At 42.1% G+C, this 16,910-nt stretch overlaps 1 protein-coding gene across 2 annotated transcripts in view; it reads right to left on the reverse strand.

Moving 5' to 3' along the window:
* The window catches only part of adam19b (ADAM metallopeptidase domain 19b), a 20,791-nt gene continuing 3,881 nt past the window's right edge, over window positions 1–16,910 (reverse strand). Inside the window, exons 4-23 of one of the 2 annotated variants that reach the window (XM_032527730.1) lie at window positions 11,838–11,916; window positions 10,582–10,658; window positions 8,252–8,453; window positions 8,098–8,163; window positions 7,548–7,619; window positions 7,259–7,425; window positions 6,966–7,050; window positions 6,579–6,718; window positions 5,846–6,023; window positions 5,674–5,763; window positions 5,259–5,454; window positions 4,113–4,221; window positions 3,614–3,830; window positions 3,327–3,404; window positions 2,665–2,773; window positions 2,416–2,545; window positions 1,966–2,068; window positions 1,523–1,864; window positions 1,338–1,435; window positions 1–1,251 (exon numbers count right to left, since the gene is read on the reverse strand). In XM_032527730.1, coding sequence (XP_032383621.1) covers window positions 1,245–1,251; window positions 1,338–1,435; window positions 1,523–1,864; window positions 1,966–2,068; window positions 2,416–2,545; window positions 2,665–2,773; window positions 3,327–3,404; window positions 3,614–3,830; window positions 4,113–4,221; window positions 5,259–5,454; window positions 5,674–5,763; window positions 5,846–6,023; window positions 6,579–6,718; window positions 6,966–7,050; window positions 7,259–7,425; window positions 7,548–7,619; window positions 8,098–8,163; window positions 8,252–8,453; window positions 10,582–10,658; window positions 11,838–11,916 — 2,545 coding nt within the window. In that variant the 3' untranslated portion in view covers window positions 1–1,244. Of the gene's footprint in view, window positions 1,252–1,337; window positions 1,436–1,522; window positions 1,865–1,965; window positions 2,069–2,415; window positions 2,546–2,664; window positions 2,774–3,326; window positions 3,405–3,613; window positions 3,831–4,112; window positions 4,222–5,258; window positions 5,455–5,673; window positions 5,764–5,845; window positions 6,024–6,578; window positions 6,719–6,965; window positions 7,051–7,258; window positions 7,426–7,547; window positions 7,620–8,097; window positions 8,164–8,251; window positions 8,457–10,581; window positions 10,659–11,837; window positions 11,917–16,910 lie in introns of both variants that reach the window. The other variant, XM_032527729.1, reaches the window with a different exon arrangement.

Here is a 16,910-nt window from a genome sequence, read left to right on the forward strand (position 1 = left end):
TTAAAAGGTATAACATTGTTTTATTTCCCTGTGGGTGTATTTGAATTCCAGTTTAGAGCACAGAGTGTAGCACAGTGCAAGGGTTTGCATAGGTCTGACATGAAGGTAAAAGATGGCAGCTGACGGATTACAGATCAAAGCAGGTCATCCCCTGGGCAGTCAAATGGACCTGGATTTTAAACAGTACCTCACAGTAATTACAAAGTTCTCACTGTCACACAGCTTAGAGTATATAGTCTTCTCAGATAGAAGAGTAACTTTATATTATTTTGGTCATGAGAGAACTCCCACTGAACAGTTTTAGTGACATCTTCTGATGAACACGCAAAATGTATAGTGCAATATTGATGTTTAACTGACACATGCTAATAAAACTATGGCTCATATTTCTTTGCCCATATTAAATTATTTGAAATGTTGCCGTGGACAAAGACGACGTCATCACCGATTGTCGGTGACAGCGCAGATTGTGGATGCAAATTCACCCACAATCTTCATCAAATACTCACCTTCTAACAATAACTTCAGCGGGTGAGTATTTAACAATAAAAAGATTGCTCAAAGTGCAACAATATAAAATCACTGAAACAAAACAAATAAAAAAAAAAACAGAAAAAAAATGATATTTCCTGCTACATATCAGACATGTATCTCTCGTCAAACATATACTTACAGCATGCATGCAGGGCTTTCCCTGGTCCCCTTGAGTCCAGTTAAAATCCCATTCTTATTCACACAAAAGAAGCGTAAGCACTTCAATATTGGCATCTTTTCTTAATATAAGACATCCCTTTACAGCTGATGCTTTTTGGTGTCTTGAAGAGACACTTTAGTAGGCTAAATTGTAAACATTCATTTTTCTTTGTGAATAAAAAGTCCTGCAACAGTGTTTTAATACTTCTGCTCACATGGAACAACATCACATTTCAATCATCTTATGGGATAGTAATAAAATAAAATCACAGCTTTTGTTGTTTCAAAGTGTGACAGCAAGCACAAAGGGCTGATTTCCAAAACACAGATTAAGCTTAAATCTTGAAGATTTGAGACCTAAAACATACTCACTGTGATGTGTACTATGACTTGCTGTGATTCTACCATTTCCCCTCAAAACAGTGTAAATAAACTGCAATCCACATTGTGTCAAGTATTCATCATATCCCACAGTTTCAGCTGCTAATATTCAAAAAAGAGGCAGTCCATTACTGGATGTAAGTGGTCGTCCCCAACTTATCCCTGAGCTCTTAGTTTCTAAAAGAAGCAACAACAAAAAAAGAAGTTAACAAGGGGTTAGTATACAGTATATTTACATTAGAAAACTCCCCCAGATTAATTACCTGGTTGGCTTTTTCTGTCCGGCAGATGGAGCCAAAGCAGCTTTTCCTCTGTGCAGGGCATTAGTAGAAACCTGCAGGCCTTTCATTTGTTGCTGCTCCTAAATCAAAATGAAAAATAAGACATGTCACATTCAGTTACCTAGAACAAAATTGGCTTTACTTAAAAACATACAAAAAAGCCTCACCCCTGACGGCTTGTTAACAGGACAAGGCGGTGGAGGTCTGTTTGGGGGGTCTGGTCGGGGTTTGGGTAACACTGAATGCTGGGTTTTGGCGTCCAGGAAAGGTAAAGGTGGAGGTCCTGAACGTGGTGGAGGTGCCTGGTTTGGCCTGTGCTCGGTGAGCTCTACAGATTTAGTGGGAGGTGGAGTGTAACCCTGAGGAGAGTGATGTGTGTGTGGCTGAGGTGTTTGCTCTCTCTGCTCTGCAGCGTACGCAGGAACGGGAGGAGGCTTCACTGCTGGACGCACAAGAGCGTGTCTGGACCGAGAGGAGCAAGACGGGCTCGGACTGGGAGAGGATTTCCCCTGTGGAAGAATGCAACAATAACAAAGTTCAGTGGTTTATTCTATTACTCTCAAACCCTAGAGAATGGAATTATTGTTTGGGTAAAAATTGCCTTTTTTACCAGCTGATCCGAGTCCTGTTTTTTTAGCAAGAATGTCGGGTTGGCATGACCGTTCGCATGAGTGTTGTCGCACAGAGGCTTGCCCACGACTGGGACTGAACAACTGAAGGTTAAAACACAAATACAAAAATACAGGCCCATCATTTATACATCCACACAACATAGAAAGTGCATTTTTTTTTTAAATATTATTTTTTTGGGCATTAGTAGGTCTTTATTGACAGGACAGCAGAAGACATGAAGGGGGGGGGGGGGGATGACATGCAGCAAAGGGATGCAGGTCAGACTCGAACCTGGACCCGCTGCATCAAGGAGTAAACCTCTATATAGAAGTGCCTGCTCTACCAACTGAGCTATCCGGGCGCCCCGACATAGAACGTACTTTGCCGGCAGAACTGCAGTTCACCATAATGTGGAGAATTATTTATTTAACACCCCGGAATGACCTACTTTAGCACTGCAGGTGGAGCAGAGGTTTTCAGTGGGTGGAGTTTATGTCTGTAGCAGCACCAGAGTCCAACAGCAGCCAAAACCACAAAGAGAACCAGGGGGAGGACCACCAGGACTGGGAGGAGATTGCCTGTTGGAATATAAAACAGACAAGAGTAAGAAAATGCATTTCAAAGAAATATTCTAAATTTTCAATATATGAAAAATGCATTTGCATGTTTAAGAAAAAACTACCGGTAAGTGTCTTACTGTGGCTGATGACAGGTCCACTGTCTGCACTCCCACCTGACCCCTTCTGGTCACACAGAGGAGGAGCCCAGCCCACGTCACAGTGGCAGTTGTGATTGTTGTTGCACAGCTGGTGAAAGAACATAATACACATTAAAATTACAACAGAGATGTTTATACTCATTACATTGACATCCAGGTACGGCAATGAATGACATTTTTGGACTACAGAAGTACATCAGAATCATTTTAAGTGGAAATAAGTCCAAGGTTCAGTAGTAGCATGGAACTAAGCACATTAGCCCAACCACTCTGCTGAAGTATAATCTCCAGTTACTTGTACTTTACCTGATTATTTCTATTTTCTACTTATACCTCACTGTATTTGAGAGAAAAATAATGTACTCTTTACTCCAAGACATTTATCTGACAACTATAGTTATTTGATCTACATTTGGCCAATCATACTTTTGTACTTTTATTTAAGCAACATTTATGACGTGTACTGTGTTTTTACTTTGCTATATTGCTACTTTTAATTAAGTAAAACAATCTAAATACTTATTCCACTCCTGCCAAGTTTGCCAGCTTCTCACAATAGTTGGCTGGCAGCCAAATGTTCCCCAACACCCCTAAGAAATCAATCTCCCACAGTATCCTTCCTCACACACATAGGAACTTACCCCATGTCCATGGCACTTGGCATTGCATTCATCCGCTCTGAGGAAAGATGAATTGCGGCATTCTCCATTGAAGCAAATCTGTTGCATCATGGACCGATGTGAGGAAAAGTCACAGATGAGTTAAAAGGCAAGTAGTTCCTAATGGTGGTGCAATTTTGTCTTCATGAACATTACAAAGATTGGAGCCACAAGGTTGGTAAAAGACAACAATTAAATGTGACTTTTTGACAGGTAAAAAAGAAACATCTCAAGAGAAAGAGATCAAGACATCTAAAGCATGCTCTCACCGCGTGGTCGCCACACTTGGTGCCCGTCATGACCAGGCCAGGGTCCAGAGTGTCACCCTGCCCCCCATCATCACCCTGCCCAGGCTTGTACACATGTGTTCCCATGCACTTGATCTTCTTGATGCCCACGCTGACAGTGGTTTCTATGCGAACAGCATTGTTTTCAAGGGGCTTGGAGGCTGAGGTTAAACACTGGATTTTCCCACATTGAGCATCCCTGGAGGAGATAACAAAGGGTATCATCAGTTTTTGTGAGATTGATCAATGTTCTCAGGAAATGTAGATGTAAATGAACCAAACATGTTTTTTGTTTTTGGGGCATTTTAGGCCTTTATTTCCGACAGGATAGCTTAGACTTGAAGAGAGAGAAGGGGAGTGACATGCTGCAAAGGGAGTTGAACCCATGGCTGCTGCGTTGAGAACTAAGCCTCTCTATGTGGGTGCGTGCTCTACCATGTCAGCTACCCAGGCGACCAAACCACAGTGTTTCAGTACTCACTTGTCCTTACAGCTCCTGTACTTCCCCAACTCATCTTTGCCACAGTTCCCGTACATGTCCCCGGCTTCGTTTACCTTCTTAAAACATAGGTCAGGGGCTGGACGGCCATCTGCGTTCAAACGAGATACAAGTTTTGCAGGAACACATAAATATGGCTGCACATACACACACAATAACCCACACATGCAGTCAATGCATGCACAGTGGGTAATGTGACCACCTGATGGAGACCAGATGGCATCTCTTACTGTTCTGTGTGCCTCCTGTTGTTCTACAAAGGCTCTCCAGGGAGGCTCTGTCACAACCTGAATATGGACCCTGTCCAATACCAATCCCTAATCCTGTGACCCACTGAGGACTCATCTCTACCTAGCCTCTCTGCTTCAATATGCACTCCATGTTTAACTGCTTTAAAATGACATTGTTAGACTAATGATTGAAATGGTGTGTGTGTACAGTAGTGATAGTTAAGAGTTGGGTGACATAGGGCCCTGTCTTGCACCCGGTGCAGCGCGGCGCAAAGCCACGCTATACAACCTTATGGATAAAGTGTCTTTGCTATTTTAAGACCGACGCAGTTGTTAATTTCCCACATTGTTTAAATAGCAAATACACCTGCGCCCATCTTTGCACCCATGGGCGTGCTGGTCTTACAGGGCGGTGTGTTCAAGCAAATTCTTGGCGTGTTGCTATCTTGCGGCAGCAGGAAGTGATCGCGTCACTGACAAACAAAAATCTTGTCTAAAGTCAGTAACAAAGCATTTCATTGAATGGGAATTCCTTGACTCAATTTAACTGATGACGAATGTCAATCTGATGTCAGTGTTATATAATAAAAAATAACCTTTATCTATATAAATATAAATGAACACTGTTTCAATGTCACTTGCCAGGAATGTGGCACAATGCACATTTGCAAAAATGTTTGACTGTAGTTTTTCGATGAACACAAAAAAAATTCCTCAATGATATAAATATCTAAATAAAAAGGTATTAGACTGCATTAGTTGCACCCATTAACATGGGAACTTGGTGTATATACTGTACATGTATAAAATATACTACATTTGTAATACTGTAAACATGTTGATATACCACCTTATGGAACAAAAGATGTATGGATTATTTATTATTCAGTTTACCAACCTTGTCCCCAGAGAGAGCGACACTGCTGCTCCAGGGTGAGACACATGCCGGTGTAACAGTAGGCCTGGCCGGCTGCACATGACGTGCCGTCCAATAAATAGAAATTAGCAGGACAAGACTCTGCCTTCCCATCGCAGTACTCTGGCAGGTCACAGGACCCCGAGGGAGCCCGACACAGCACACCTGGGCTTTTCAACTGGAAAGTGAGAGATGGAGAGGGGGAAGAGAAGTTTAGGAAACACTGAGATGAGGAGGATGACAAAAAGAATTAAGAAAGAATGAATTGTAGAGCTATCATACATAATTACTACAGTGCTCATCTAATAGTAAGAATTAGCCCAGGAGACACATAAGTCATGAAAGGATTTTTGTGTCTCTCTTTGATTAGATGATGGTCAGATTCTCATGCTAGTACCTTGCAGTTATGGCAGCAGACCCCATGTGCACACTCAGCTCCAGCTTTCAGAGTGCAGTTGTTGGCATTACAGCAGGGACTGGTACACTCCTACACATAAAAAGTATGGCTCATTGAGTCCTCGCACATACAAGGAAAATGTATACTGAAACATTCAAGAGACACAACAAACCTCTTCTTCTCCACAGTCACATTCTTCTCCATCCTCCAGGTAACCATTGCCGCAGCGCTGGCCTCCATACATGGATCTGGTGTTTGGCAAGTTGAAAAGACACTTCCCTCCTCCAGAGCTCAAGTAGCTCCTCAGCTCCTTCAGGTTGCAATCATTGAAAACACGTGGAAATGGATGCCTGGTTCATGATGAGGAGGAAGCACAAACACAGTATGGACATTAAGGCTTGGTTCACACACGCTTTCATTAAATATGATGTCATTTTTCAAATCTTCTGTTTTTCCATTAGTTCAATAATAGGGGTGGGAATCACAAGACGCCTCCCGATACGATATCATCACGATACTTAGAGTATGCCACGATACAATATTATTGAGATTTTAAACACAATGCAAAATATTGCAATTTATAACCTTTTTTCCAACTTCAAATTTTTCCCAATTTCAAATGATGCCCCCAAAAGGAAACTTTGTCAACATCTGTTTTATCTAAGAAGATACATTTCACTGTTTGTTCATATCACTTCAATTTTATTGCTGCAAAGTGTGATTGTCAAGCAGACAAACTGACCAACACATACTGTTTATGTAATAAAAGATTGATACTTGGCGCCTGTGTATCGATACAGTATTGCCACTGAAAATTTTGCTATACTATGCTGTATCAGTTTTTTCCCCCACCCCTGTTTAATAACAGTTTTTTTTATCGGTTGTATTTCATTTTTGTATTGTACCCAGTAGCAGCAGCCATGATGCAACCTCCGTCTTCGGCCTTTGCCTGGCAACAGCCTGTGATGTCGTGGCTCATACCGAAGTTGTGGCCCATCTCATGTGCCATGGTGGCAGCTACACCAACAGCTAACTCAGAGTGGTCCTATTCAAAAGAAGAATGAAATATTACTTCAAAAAGTCAATTTATTAAGGAGGTGGAGAAAAGAATGTTATGCTATATATTTCTCATGGCATTCTGTCATTGCTGGATACATGCCAGCGTTCCACTATATTGACCTTAATTAGTATTGGCCCGTTGTACCACCTGAGCTACAGCCATCCCCATCTGGATGGGTTTCTACTCAAGTGCACGCACAGGGTTAATGTTTGTTTAGACTCTCGTCTCTCACCGTGTTCACTCCACCGGACTGGTAGTCGGAGCACATGGCTTTGAGAGGTGCCAGCCCGATGGTGGTGCCCTGGAAACCCCTCCCCCTGGAGACACAAAACACCACTGGTGATTAGTTCCAGCTGGACAACAACCCACAGGGATACAACTGGTGATGTTAATTGTCTCATGCCAAAAAGACAAAATCAATAAAGAGATCTACCCCACAAGACAGGAGGAGATATGGGGGACACTAGCGTTGGAGAGGGTGAAGAATGAAAAATGGGAAGTTTAGTGGTAGACGGGGACACTGACGTGATGAGCTGAGCGTTGTCGTTGGGGAGCATGCGGAGCTGTTTGCCTCTCCAGGACAGGAACGCTGCCAGGGTGCTGTGAGGGTTGTCTGAAACGTTGATCATGTCCTGGTTGGTCCACACTTCCAGACCAATTAATGCCACACGGATGCTCAAAGCCTTGTAGTACTGTGGTTGTGGACAGGATATATCACACAAAAATCTTACATTTGACTTGCTCACTACTAGATTTAGGTGTCATGAAACAGATGTGTCAGTTTGCGGTTTTCATGCTTCATTTCAGATGTTACCTTGTCAACCAAGTTGGCCGCTTCCAGTAATTTCTGTTTGGTCTTCTCAAGACTACTCCCATGCTTCTCAAACTGCCAACGACATAGACCACATTGACCACAGAAACATGACACACCCACACTCTGTTTTACATCTTCCCACGTCTCAAAAGGGGTTCAGAGTTTTATATTTACAATAATTAGCTCTAAATAGAGTGATGGGTGCAATTTACTGACACTGTTTTCTATATTTAGGTTTATTACAATGCTGTACAAGGCAGACATTTACTATTTATACTGCATATAAATAGCTCATAAGCCATTCACGCCCACATTTACAACTACACTCTGGGCTATTTAGAGTCAACAATTAACTTAATCTGCATGTCTTTGGACTAGTTCATGACCAACTATTGGAAATTATGCTAGTATGAAAGTATCTTGTGATACTTAATTTAGCGTACACCTCATTTCACAAACAAAGGCACATCCTGTACACCCACATTTAATGGTGTCATAAAAAAAATTCCATGTCCCTAAAAAGTGACTAAATCCACAACTGTGTCCTCACCTCAGCCTTGTCTGCCACTATCAGCAGCTCTACGTACTTAATATTGTGGTCCAGGTCCCTTTTTTCCTGAAAAAAGAGACGGAACAGTTTAACACAGAATATTGGCATGTTTTGTGTCACGGCATTATTGTGAGTTTGTTCTGTCCCAACGCACCCTCCCGTTCAGCGGTGACATCATCCCATGGATGAAGTTGTTAAGCCTCTCCTCATGTTCCTTGTTGCCATGGTGATGCAGGCAGCTACCTCTGGGTAGATGGAGACTCTGGGCTCTGAACACAGCATGCTGCTGTGTACCCGCGGAAACAGGAAGAGGCTCTATCAAGTAGCTGATGCTTGTGTTCAGAGAAATCAGTCCCCTGGGGAAACAAAACGCTGCTGTTTGTTCCATCAAAACATAGCTCGAAAAACTCAATGTGGATGAATTAGGTTGCTGTCTGTCTGTCTCCACGCTGTGAAATGCTGTGGAAATCATAGTGTCTTATGCAAACATTGTAAATACATTTTCAAACATCAAATTTAACAGTAATCTTTAATTTCATTGTCAAACTGAAGTGTGGGTAATATGTTATGGCTGCCTGTCAGATTGGGATTTTTTTTATTTGGCTGTGGGGGTTTTACGGATGGGTGAAACCGAGCAAAGTGGCTCAGGCAATTTACTGCTGTTTATAAATGAAGATCAGCTGGGGCCGACCAAGCGATAGACAATCCTCTGGCTTCTTCACAAAACCCCTCGTGAACATAGACGTCTATACACAAACACACAAGTATGCACTCAGCAGCAGGTCAAGCAGCTGTAGAAAACATCTGGAGAGACGCCCACATGTCAATGTCCCTCTGTGCTGTGTTTGCATTTCTTGAGACAATCTACATTAGTACGAAGACGTATTCATTCCTCGTCCTCCAGATACAGAGCGCTGAACCCACATACACACACATATGGCTATGCTTTCTATCGGCCAGTGTTTCTAGCAGGAAGGGTCAGCTGTTTCGGTCCACACCAGGAGAAAACACAGAATCTCCATACTGAGCTGTACTCATTGAACCAGCTCTGGAGCCAATGACCTTCCAACCTACTGGACTGCACACAGTTTCCTGTCTTATCTAATCAGGCATGGTTTGATCACAGGCTGGAAAGTTGTGCAGGCTTTGGTTCCAGCTTCTTCATCTACTTAATGTTTTAATGTAATCTATAAAACTATGTTCAGAATAAGCATTGACATGTTAGGGAATTAGGTTCGGTTGACCCTGATGCATGGATTTTTTGTATGGCAACGAGTGCATCTGCATCTTAAATAATTTGGTAACATGGTTTCTGTAATCGGGGATTATCAAATATATATTGGCCAGGTATTAGTGCAAACATGTTTTTATTAAGCTGTGTGTATGAACATCGAAGAAAAGGAAAGTAGTAGTCTCACTTTGACAGACCTTCCTCCACAGTGCTGCGGAGGAGGGTCTGGCTAGTCCACACAGCATTCCGGGATGGGAGAAAAACATACTGTGGTTTATTGGCATTTCTTTAAACCGATCACAATCGTCTTGGGCGGCACTAGGTGCCCGACAGAGCTGCGGTGCCGCTGAAAAAGCCTTGACAATGAACTTGTTTTGGTGGAACATGTGACAAAAAACCCAGTTTGGACAGATAGTCTAGCTAGCTGTCTGGTTCTACCCTGCAGAGATCTGAGGAGCTGTTAACCATAGCCATCTTTAATCCACCGGAGTTTAAAATTACAACACAAAGAAAGCGGAAGGTAAAAGACATCCAGGCGAAAAAGAGCCTTATCCGGCGGATAATTCGGCAGCAATCCGGGAAGTGGAACATCGTGGATGTCAACTAGGAAAGCAAGTGATGTTCATAGCTGTGAAAAGGTCTCAATATTTGGACAAATGTCCTTGTCTTTTTTGGCAAGTTGACCCAAATAGGAAATGTTGAACAGCAGTAACTTATGTATTACTGTTGTTCTGTAGACAGGTATTCTATCAATGACTTAGAAAACAGTGAGGTTGAAAAACGGAATAAAAATGAACTGAGGCTGTAAAATTAGCATTAATGGAACTAAAAGCTTTAAATTTATAGAGCGAGTGGTGCCAACACATCTTTAATAATAATCAATCACAGACGTCATCCCTACACGACCTGCAGCACTAACTCCCTGCCTCTGAGTATTGGGAAACATTTTCTCTTGGCTCTCTTGGTTTCTTGCAGCTCTTTACTCTTTTGCTAAAGAAAAGTCTTTTTCCCTGCTGTTAAGTTAGGAGCGGTCTTCACAAATAGATTGGTTTATAGATTTTAGTCTTTTTTTAAGACATTTTGGGGCATTTTCAGCCTTTATTTTTGACAGGACAGCTGAAGATAGAAAGGGAGAGAGAGGGGGGAATGACATGCACCAACTGAGCTATCTGGCCGCCCATAGAATTGAGTCTTATGGTAGACTTCTTAGAATTCTTATAAATGTCTTTCACTATTGCTGAGGTTTTACTTACCGAAGTCCTGAGCATGTACTAACAGCAACACTTGAGCCTTCCATGCCCAGCACCTCCCCATGGTAGAAACAGTGTCCCTGGAAGACAAAGACAATCAATGTTCAACAGACGGCTCTCTATGTAGAGAAGGAGGGTAGTGCAGTGATAAGTGATAAGAGAGACCAGAGAGGCTTGTTATGCAAACATAAAATGCAGTGTTTTATGTCCATATGGCCTGCTATACTGCTGCCATAGGTTTTGATTAACTGCATTGAAATGTATTTCTCTTTTATGATCATTACAGCTCCTCATTGCAGTTTAAGAAAACAGACAGCAAACAGCAGCCACCTGTACAGGAAGACACAGAGCCGGCTGTACTTCCTGAGGAGGCTGCGCTCCTTTAACATCTGCAGCAAACTGCTGTGGATGTTCTACCAGTCTGTGGTCACCAGTGTCCTCTTCTACACTGTGGTGTGCTGGGGGGGCAGCATATCAAAGAAGGACACCCACAGGCTGGACAAACTGATCAGGCGGGCCGGCTCTGTGGTCGGCATGAAGCTGGACTCACTGGTGACGGTGGCAGAGTGGAGGACATTGGACAAACTGCTGGCTATTACTGAAAATTCCAGCCACCCCCTGCACACCGTCATCAGCACCCAGAGGAGCCGGTTCAGTGGAAGGCTGCTCCTTCCCAAGTGCCGGACCAACAGACTCAAGGACTCCTTTGTCCCTCATGCCATCAGACTCTACAACTCCTCACTAGGGGGGAGGAGGAAATAGGGCAGAGAGGACAATACATACATACATACATACACACATACACACATACATACATACATACATACATACATACACACATACATACATATATACATACATATATACATATATACATACATATATACATACATGCATACACAGTAAACATACATACATACATACACACAGTACACATACATACATACATACACGCACACCTAGTCACTTTATCACTTCAATACTGGACTCAACACTGACACTTTAATAATAATTTATGGTCTTTTGTTTGTTTTATTTGACAAATGTTCTTATTGTTGTTATTATCATTATTGTTATTTTGTTGTCTTTATACTGTCTTTTCTTTTCTTTTTTTAATCTATTTTTTAATTTGTTCTTTCTTGCTAAAACTGGTGCTGGAATTTTCAATTTCCTTGCGGGAGTCATCCCAAAAGGATAAATAAAGAGAAGTCTAAGTCTAAGTCTAAGTCTAAGAGCATCAAACTGTTTCATAGACTTACAGTGCTGGCAGGAGAGCAGGACTTGCGGGCTCCATCGGGAGTGTACCATATTTCCTGATACCCAGGGGCCAACAGCTGCCTGGTGAAAGACGGCACAAACTCAGAAACAATTTGAGCAAGAGCATATATATGTAGCGTCAGACGTTCAATCTTCTGAAACAACATTATGGTGGAACAATGGTGCAAAGTACAGAGCAAAAAGCTGCAGGAAACAGAGGAAATAGAAGAAGACAGAGTTTCTCTAGCAGCCTGCAGCTCATAAAACATTAACTCTGACAGAGACAGAGACAAAAAACAAGACTGCTTTCAAGATTTAGACAGATTCTGGCAGAGATAAGAGCAAATACAAAGTAATGTGGGAAAGTGTTGGGATTATAATAACATCCGTATGTACCTTTCCCAAATGACCCTTTTTACTTTCTGTAAAGCATAGCTGAAGTAAGAGATGGTAACTTCCCTATGCTGAGAGTTTAACTTTGTTGGTATGTTCAGACCGCATTTGTTTGACAGGACTATTATTTAATATCCTCCTATTATTCTCTCTATTAGCCTACTGGAATGTCTCCATTAGTACACAACACTGACTGCACATGGGAGTTTGATAAATCAGGGAAACATACACATACAGAGAGAAACTTTCATTTTATTGTTGTAAAACATTCCTCTAACTCTATCTGTGTGTTTGATTGAGTGAGTGTCTTCAGACTTGGGCTGTTTCTGTCAACCTACCAGCACAATATTTATATCTCGTACAGATGCTTGTTTTCCTGCCTTTCTCCTTCCAAATCTGTCTCAATCCATCCTTCCTGTTTTCATTCATAAACTTTACCTGTCTCACAGCTGGTTTGCTTTTGCTCCTATACTTTCTAAATTCCCCCCCAACAGACAAACTCAGATCCATCAAACTGTAGCCTGTAACTGCAGTGAAATCAAGCTGGAGAGAAACCTGAATGTATCTACTGACGCTGGCTGAAAGACTGGACTTAAGTCTTAAATAAACACGAGATAGACCATAGATGTCCCACTATGATTTTATTATTTACCATGTGTCATCTTCATCTATTTAACATTTAAGCCAGCTTGTAGCTTTACTTCTGGATAATATCTATGCATTAATCAAGCTAACTATTATTCTTTTCATCCTTGCTGGAGAGCATTTGTGCAAATCATTAGGTTGAATTTAAATGAATAGTTCACCATTTTAGAAAACACATCTTTTCGGTTTATTCAACACCAAGATCAATACCAATCTCATATCTGTGTCCTTTAAAGACAGGGCTACAGCCAGGCGCTGGCTAGCTTAGCTTAGCATACAGATTTGAAACAGGGGGTTAAGAGCTAGCCTGGCTCTAGTTGCAATGACTTTGCAACTTTTTGTACGTATTAGAGAAATTACATAACTTTAGAGATGATAGTATCTGGATTTTGTTACTATTGCTCCCTGTTTAAGGTCTTTATGCTAAGCTAAGCCAATCAGCTGCTGATTGTGACTTGATATTTGGTGCAAAATCGCCACAGGAATGGGGGTATCTATCTTCTCCTTCAACTCTCGACAAGGAAATGACCAAGCGTATTAACCCAAAATGTCAAACTATTCCTTTAAAGGATGATAAAGACAAATGAAGGGATGATGGGGATCTCTGCCCCGAAGCAGACAAGCCTCTTGAATCAATGGCAGCCTGTTGATGCAATCAGCCACAACAAGCAAGTCATAGACAGAAAATGTCTGCTTCATCCTTTAACAGATTACTACTCTAGGGTTGGAGGGGGTACTGATCACACACACACACACACACGCACGCACGCACGCACGCACGCTGTCTCCAAGAAGACTTAAAAAAATGATCACTCAGTGGAAATGTATCTGGCTGATGTCACCCTAAACGGGGTAAACCCCTCTCAACCCGTATTGTGATTTGACCTTCTAAGTGCATTTATAGACTTCCTCTAGTTTTCCTGCTTCCCAAATATTCCCATCACACTCTCTTCTCATCTGCCCTTTCTGTCACTCTAACAGGCAAAATGGATGGCAGAGTGGCTGATGATTGACTGAGCACAGCAGACAGTATACAGGAAGGATTGCTTCCTCCACGAGGAGACACATAATGACTCTCTACCATTCTCCCTTATTCTCCCGTGCCAGTCAGCAGCTGTGTACGCTCATAGAATGATGACTGTATAACCTGCTGCCATGTGATACATAGACACAACATGCCAATAACAAATCAATTGCCACTACTGAAAGCACAATACCAGCATAGTTGGGTGTTTTAGTTTTGTCCTAGTTTTCAACACAACTAAAATGCTGATGAAAAGTTGAAAACCTAGCAATGCATTTGTCACATTTAGACATGGCTAGTCTCTTCTACTGAAGTATAAATACAGTTGATTTCTTATCTGGTTAGGCATTGAAAATAACTGATTTAACATGGCTTTGTAATGCCATAGCAACTGTAGTTGTATCAACAGGTGGTTCATTTAAATCATAAAGAACTGCATGAAAGGTGAACCCATGCATCTGTTATCCGGCATGAAGTACTAACCACAGGAACCACCCAAAATAACCTGCAGTTGCGATCAAACAGTGTAGTTTCAATTTGCCTCATCAGTATCTCAAGAAGTAGATCATTAACTGTGTGATAAGAATACGAGGGCAACTGCAAAGCACATGCAGTTATGCATGATGTCATTGGTTCAGCTCTGCAAACTGTTTTCATGCGACATTAGTAGTATAGAGTGTAGAATGATGATGCCCATATCATATAGAACGAGTGTTATGGAAAAATCCATATGAGACCACAATAAAAACTTGCTCTTAAACCTAATTATACCCTTTGATCAATGATCAGTTATTGCTGCTTCGCATGTATGTGTGTCTTGTGGTATTTTGCTGCTTCTTGTTGCACTGCATGGCTTGTTCAGTGTCTTAAGAACGCTTATTTTGTTACAGTTGAAAATTAGCCAGCTAGCTTACACTGGCACAATTACAGAAATTCTGATTAATGTGTGTTAATGTGTGTGTAATAAAGAAATTTGAATATACTCATCTGTATGCTTTACTGTAGGACAAAATACAGCACATTGAATCTGTTTTATCTGGTCCAGCAACAGTGGTGTATACCTAATTACGCTGATTTTGTGGCCAACCATATTTTGGGAAATTCACATGTTCATTTTCTTGCCGAGAGTTGGTTAAGACCATTGATACCACTTTCTATCTATAGGCCTAATAGGAAACTCCAGCCAGCGGGCAGTTATCTTAACTTTAGCATTAACACTTTAAACAGGGCAAAACAGGTAGTCTGGCTCTGTCCAATGATAAAAAAAATCTGTCTAGCAGCATCTCTAAAGCTTTCCGATTAGCCCCTTCTGCTTCCTGTTCTCTATACAAAAACAGAAGTGTATGAGCAGGACTATTTCTTGAACCACTGCAGTAACCTGCAAGGGTCTTGTTGTCACCCCGAGGCTGCCAGGCGACCAGCTGAGACTGGGATTAAACAAACAAGATATAATGAGTTAATCAGCTTTAGAGGTGTTATAAGGAGGATTTCGCTACCTAGCCGAGTCTGCGTTTCCAGTCTTTATGCTAAGCTAAGCTACTCCCGGCTGCAGTTTTATATTTCCGTACAGACATGAAAGTGGAAAATAATTCTCAACCAACTGTCACCAAGTCTAAACCACAAACACCCTTGGGATATACCATACCCTTGACTCTGACTTCCTTTTGGTAAATGCTGTGAGAGCTTTCAAATCAAGACTGCAAACCCCTCTGTGTGATGGCGGGAGAACTCCTCAGAGTTTGGATGTGGTCCAATGTTCAGACAGACGCTGTGATTGAGGGGCGCAATACTGGCTGAATCAGGGCTGTCTGGCAGTGAGGCTGAGACAAAGGCTTGGTTCAGCTTCATGATGGGAGAGAAGGGGTGGGGGAGTAATGCTAATGTGCTTGGGAGATAGTGAGGGAGGGAGTGAGGAGTAGGGGACGTGGGGTAATGCATTAGGGTCAGTGGGTCGCATTCTCTCATAGTATCAGATGACATCACGGCACGCGGGTGGAGGCAGGGAGAAAGCTGATGCAAAGTCAAAGTACCACTTGGCAACGGATTATGAAAAGGCTTTTATTGCACAGGGAGAACAATGTACTGTTGTTTAAAGCCCAGCGTGTGTGAGTGTTTCCCCAACACACAGGCTAACATACACGGCTACATTAAGACTTCAAAGCAGACCGAGCCAATGTGAGACTAAACATAGAAAAAAGGACAAGCGAATGCATCCCAGCTCCCTACTCCCTAGACCTGTGATCCATTAGGTCAGCCTTGTTTGTGTTCTTTTGGTCTGCAGTGTGTGTGTGTGTGTGTGTGTGTGTGTGTGTGTGTGTGTGTGTGTGTGTGTGTGTGTGTGTGTGTGTGTGTGGGTAGTCTGTCTGCGTGTGGCCACAGTCTCCCAAACGTTAACCGCAGATAGATGTATACTTGCACTAGAGCCCTAGAGAATATCACATGAGGTTAGGGAAGGAAAGAAATGAGAAAGATTGGTGTGCTTTAAAGTGGACAGTGGAAGACATATGAGGTGAGGACAAGAGGAGGGGAGAAGATAGGTGAGGACGAGAGGATAAGTGAGGAGGAGAGGAGATGAAAGGAGAGAAGAGGAGAGGAGAGGAGAGGAGAGGAGGAATAAAGATGTGTACATTTCCCAAGGGAGTGCTTCATTCAGGTTCATGCACTTAAGGGTGTGCAGGGAGAGCATCAAGCAGAAGAACAGAGAAAGCCATGTAGAGGAGAAAGCAAGAATATCCACACGATTCATATCTGCACCAAATGCACATAACTCACACCCAAACTGACCCCAAACTGGCGCTACTTTCCATGACTTTTCTCACCTTAACCCTTCTCCTTTGGTCCATCATTCACTTTCTTACACTGTTTTCTCTCCCTCGGTTTTTTACATCCCTTTTTCTTCCTTCTGAGTCAGCACATTAGCCACTGCCCGACTCTTAACCAAATCAATCCTCTACGGGCGCACAACAGCCTTTCATTAAGATAAAAGCAAAAAAAAAAAGCAAAAAAAAAAAAA

The sequence above is a fragment of the Etheostoma spectabile genome, chromosome 10 (assembly GCF_008692095.1).
Source record: "Etheostoma spectabile isolate EspeVRDwgs_2016 chromosome 10, UIUC_Espe_1.0, whole genome shotgun sequence".
Taxonomy (NCBI): Eukaryota; Metazoa; Chordata; class Actinopteri; order Perciformes; family Percidae; genus Etheostoma; species Etheostoma spectabile.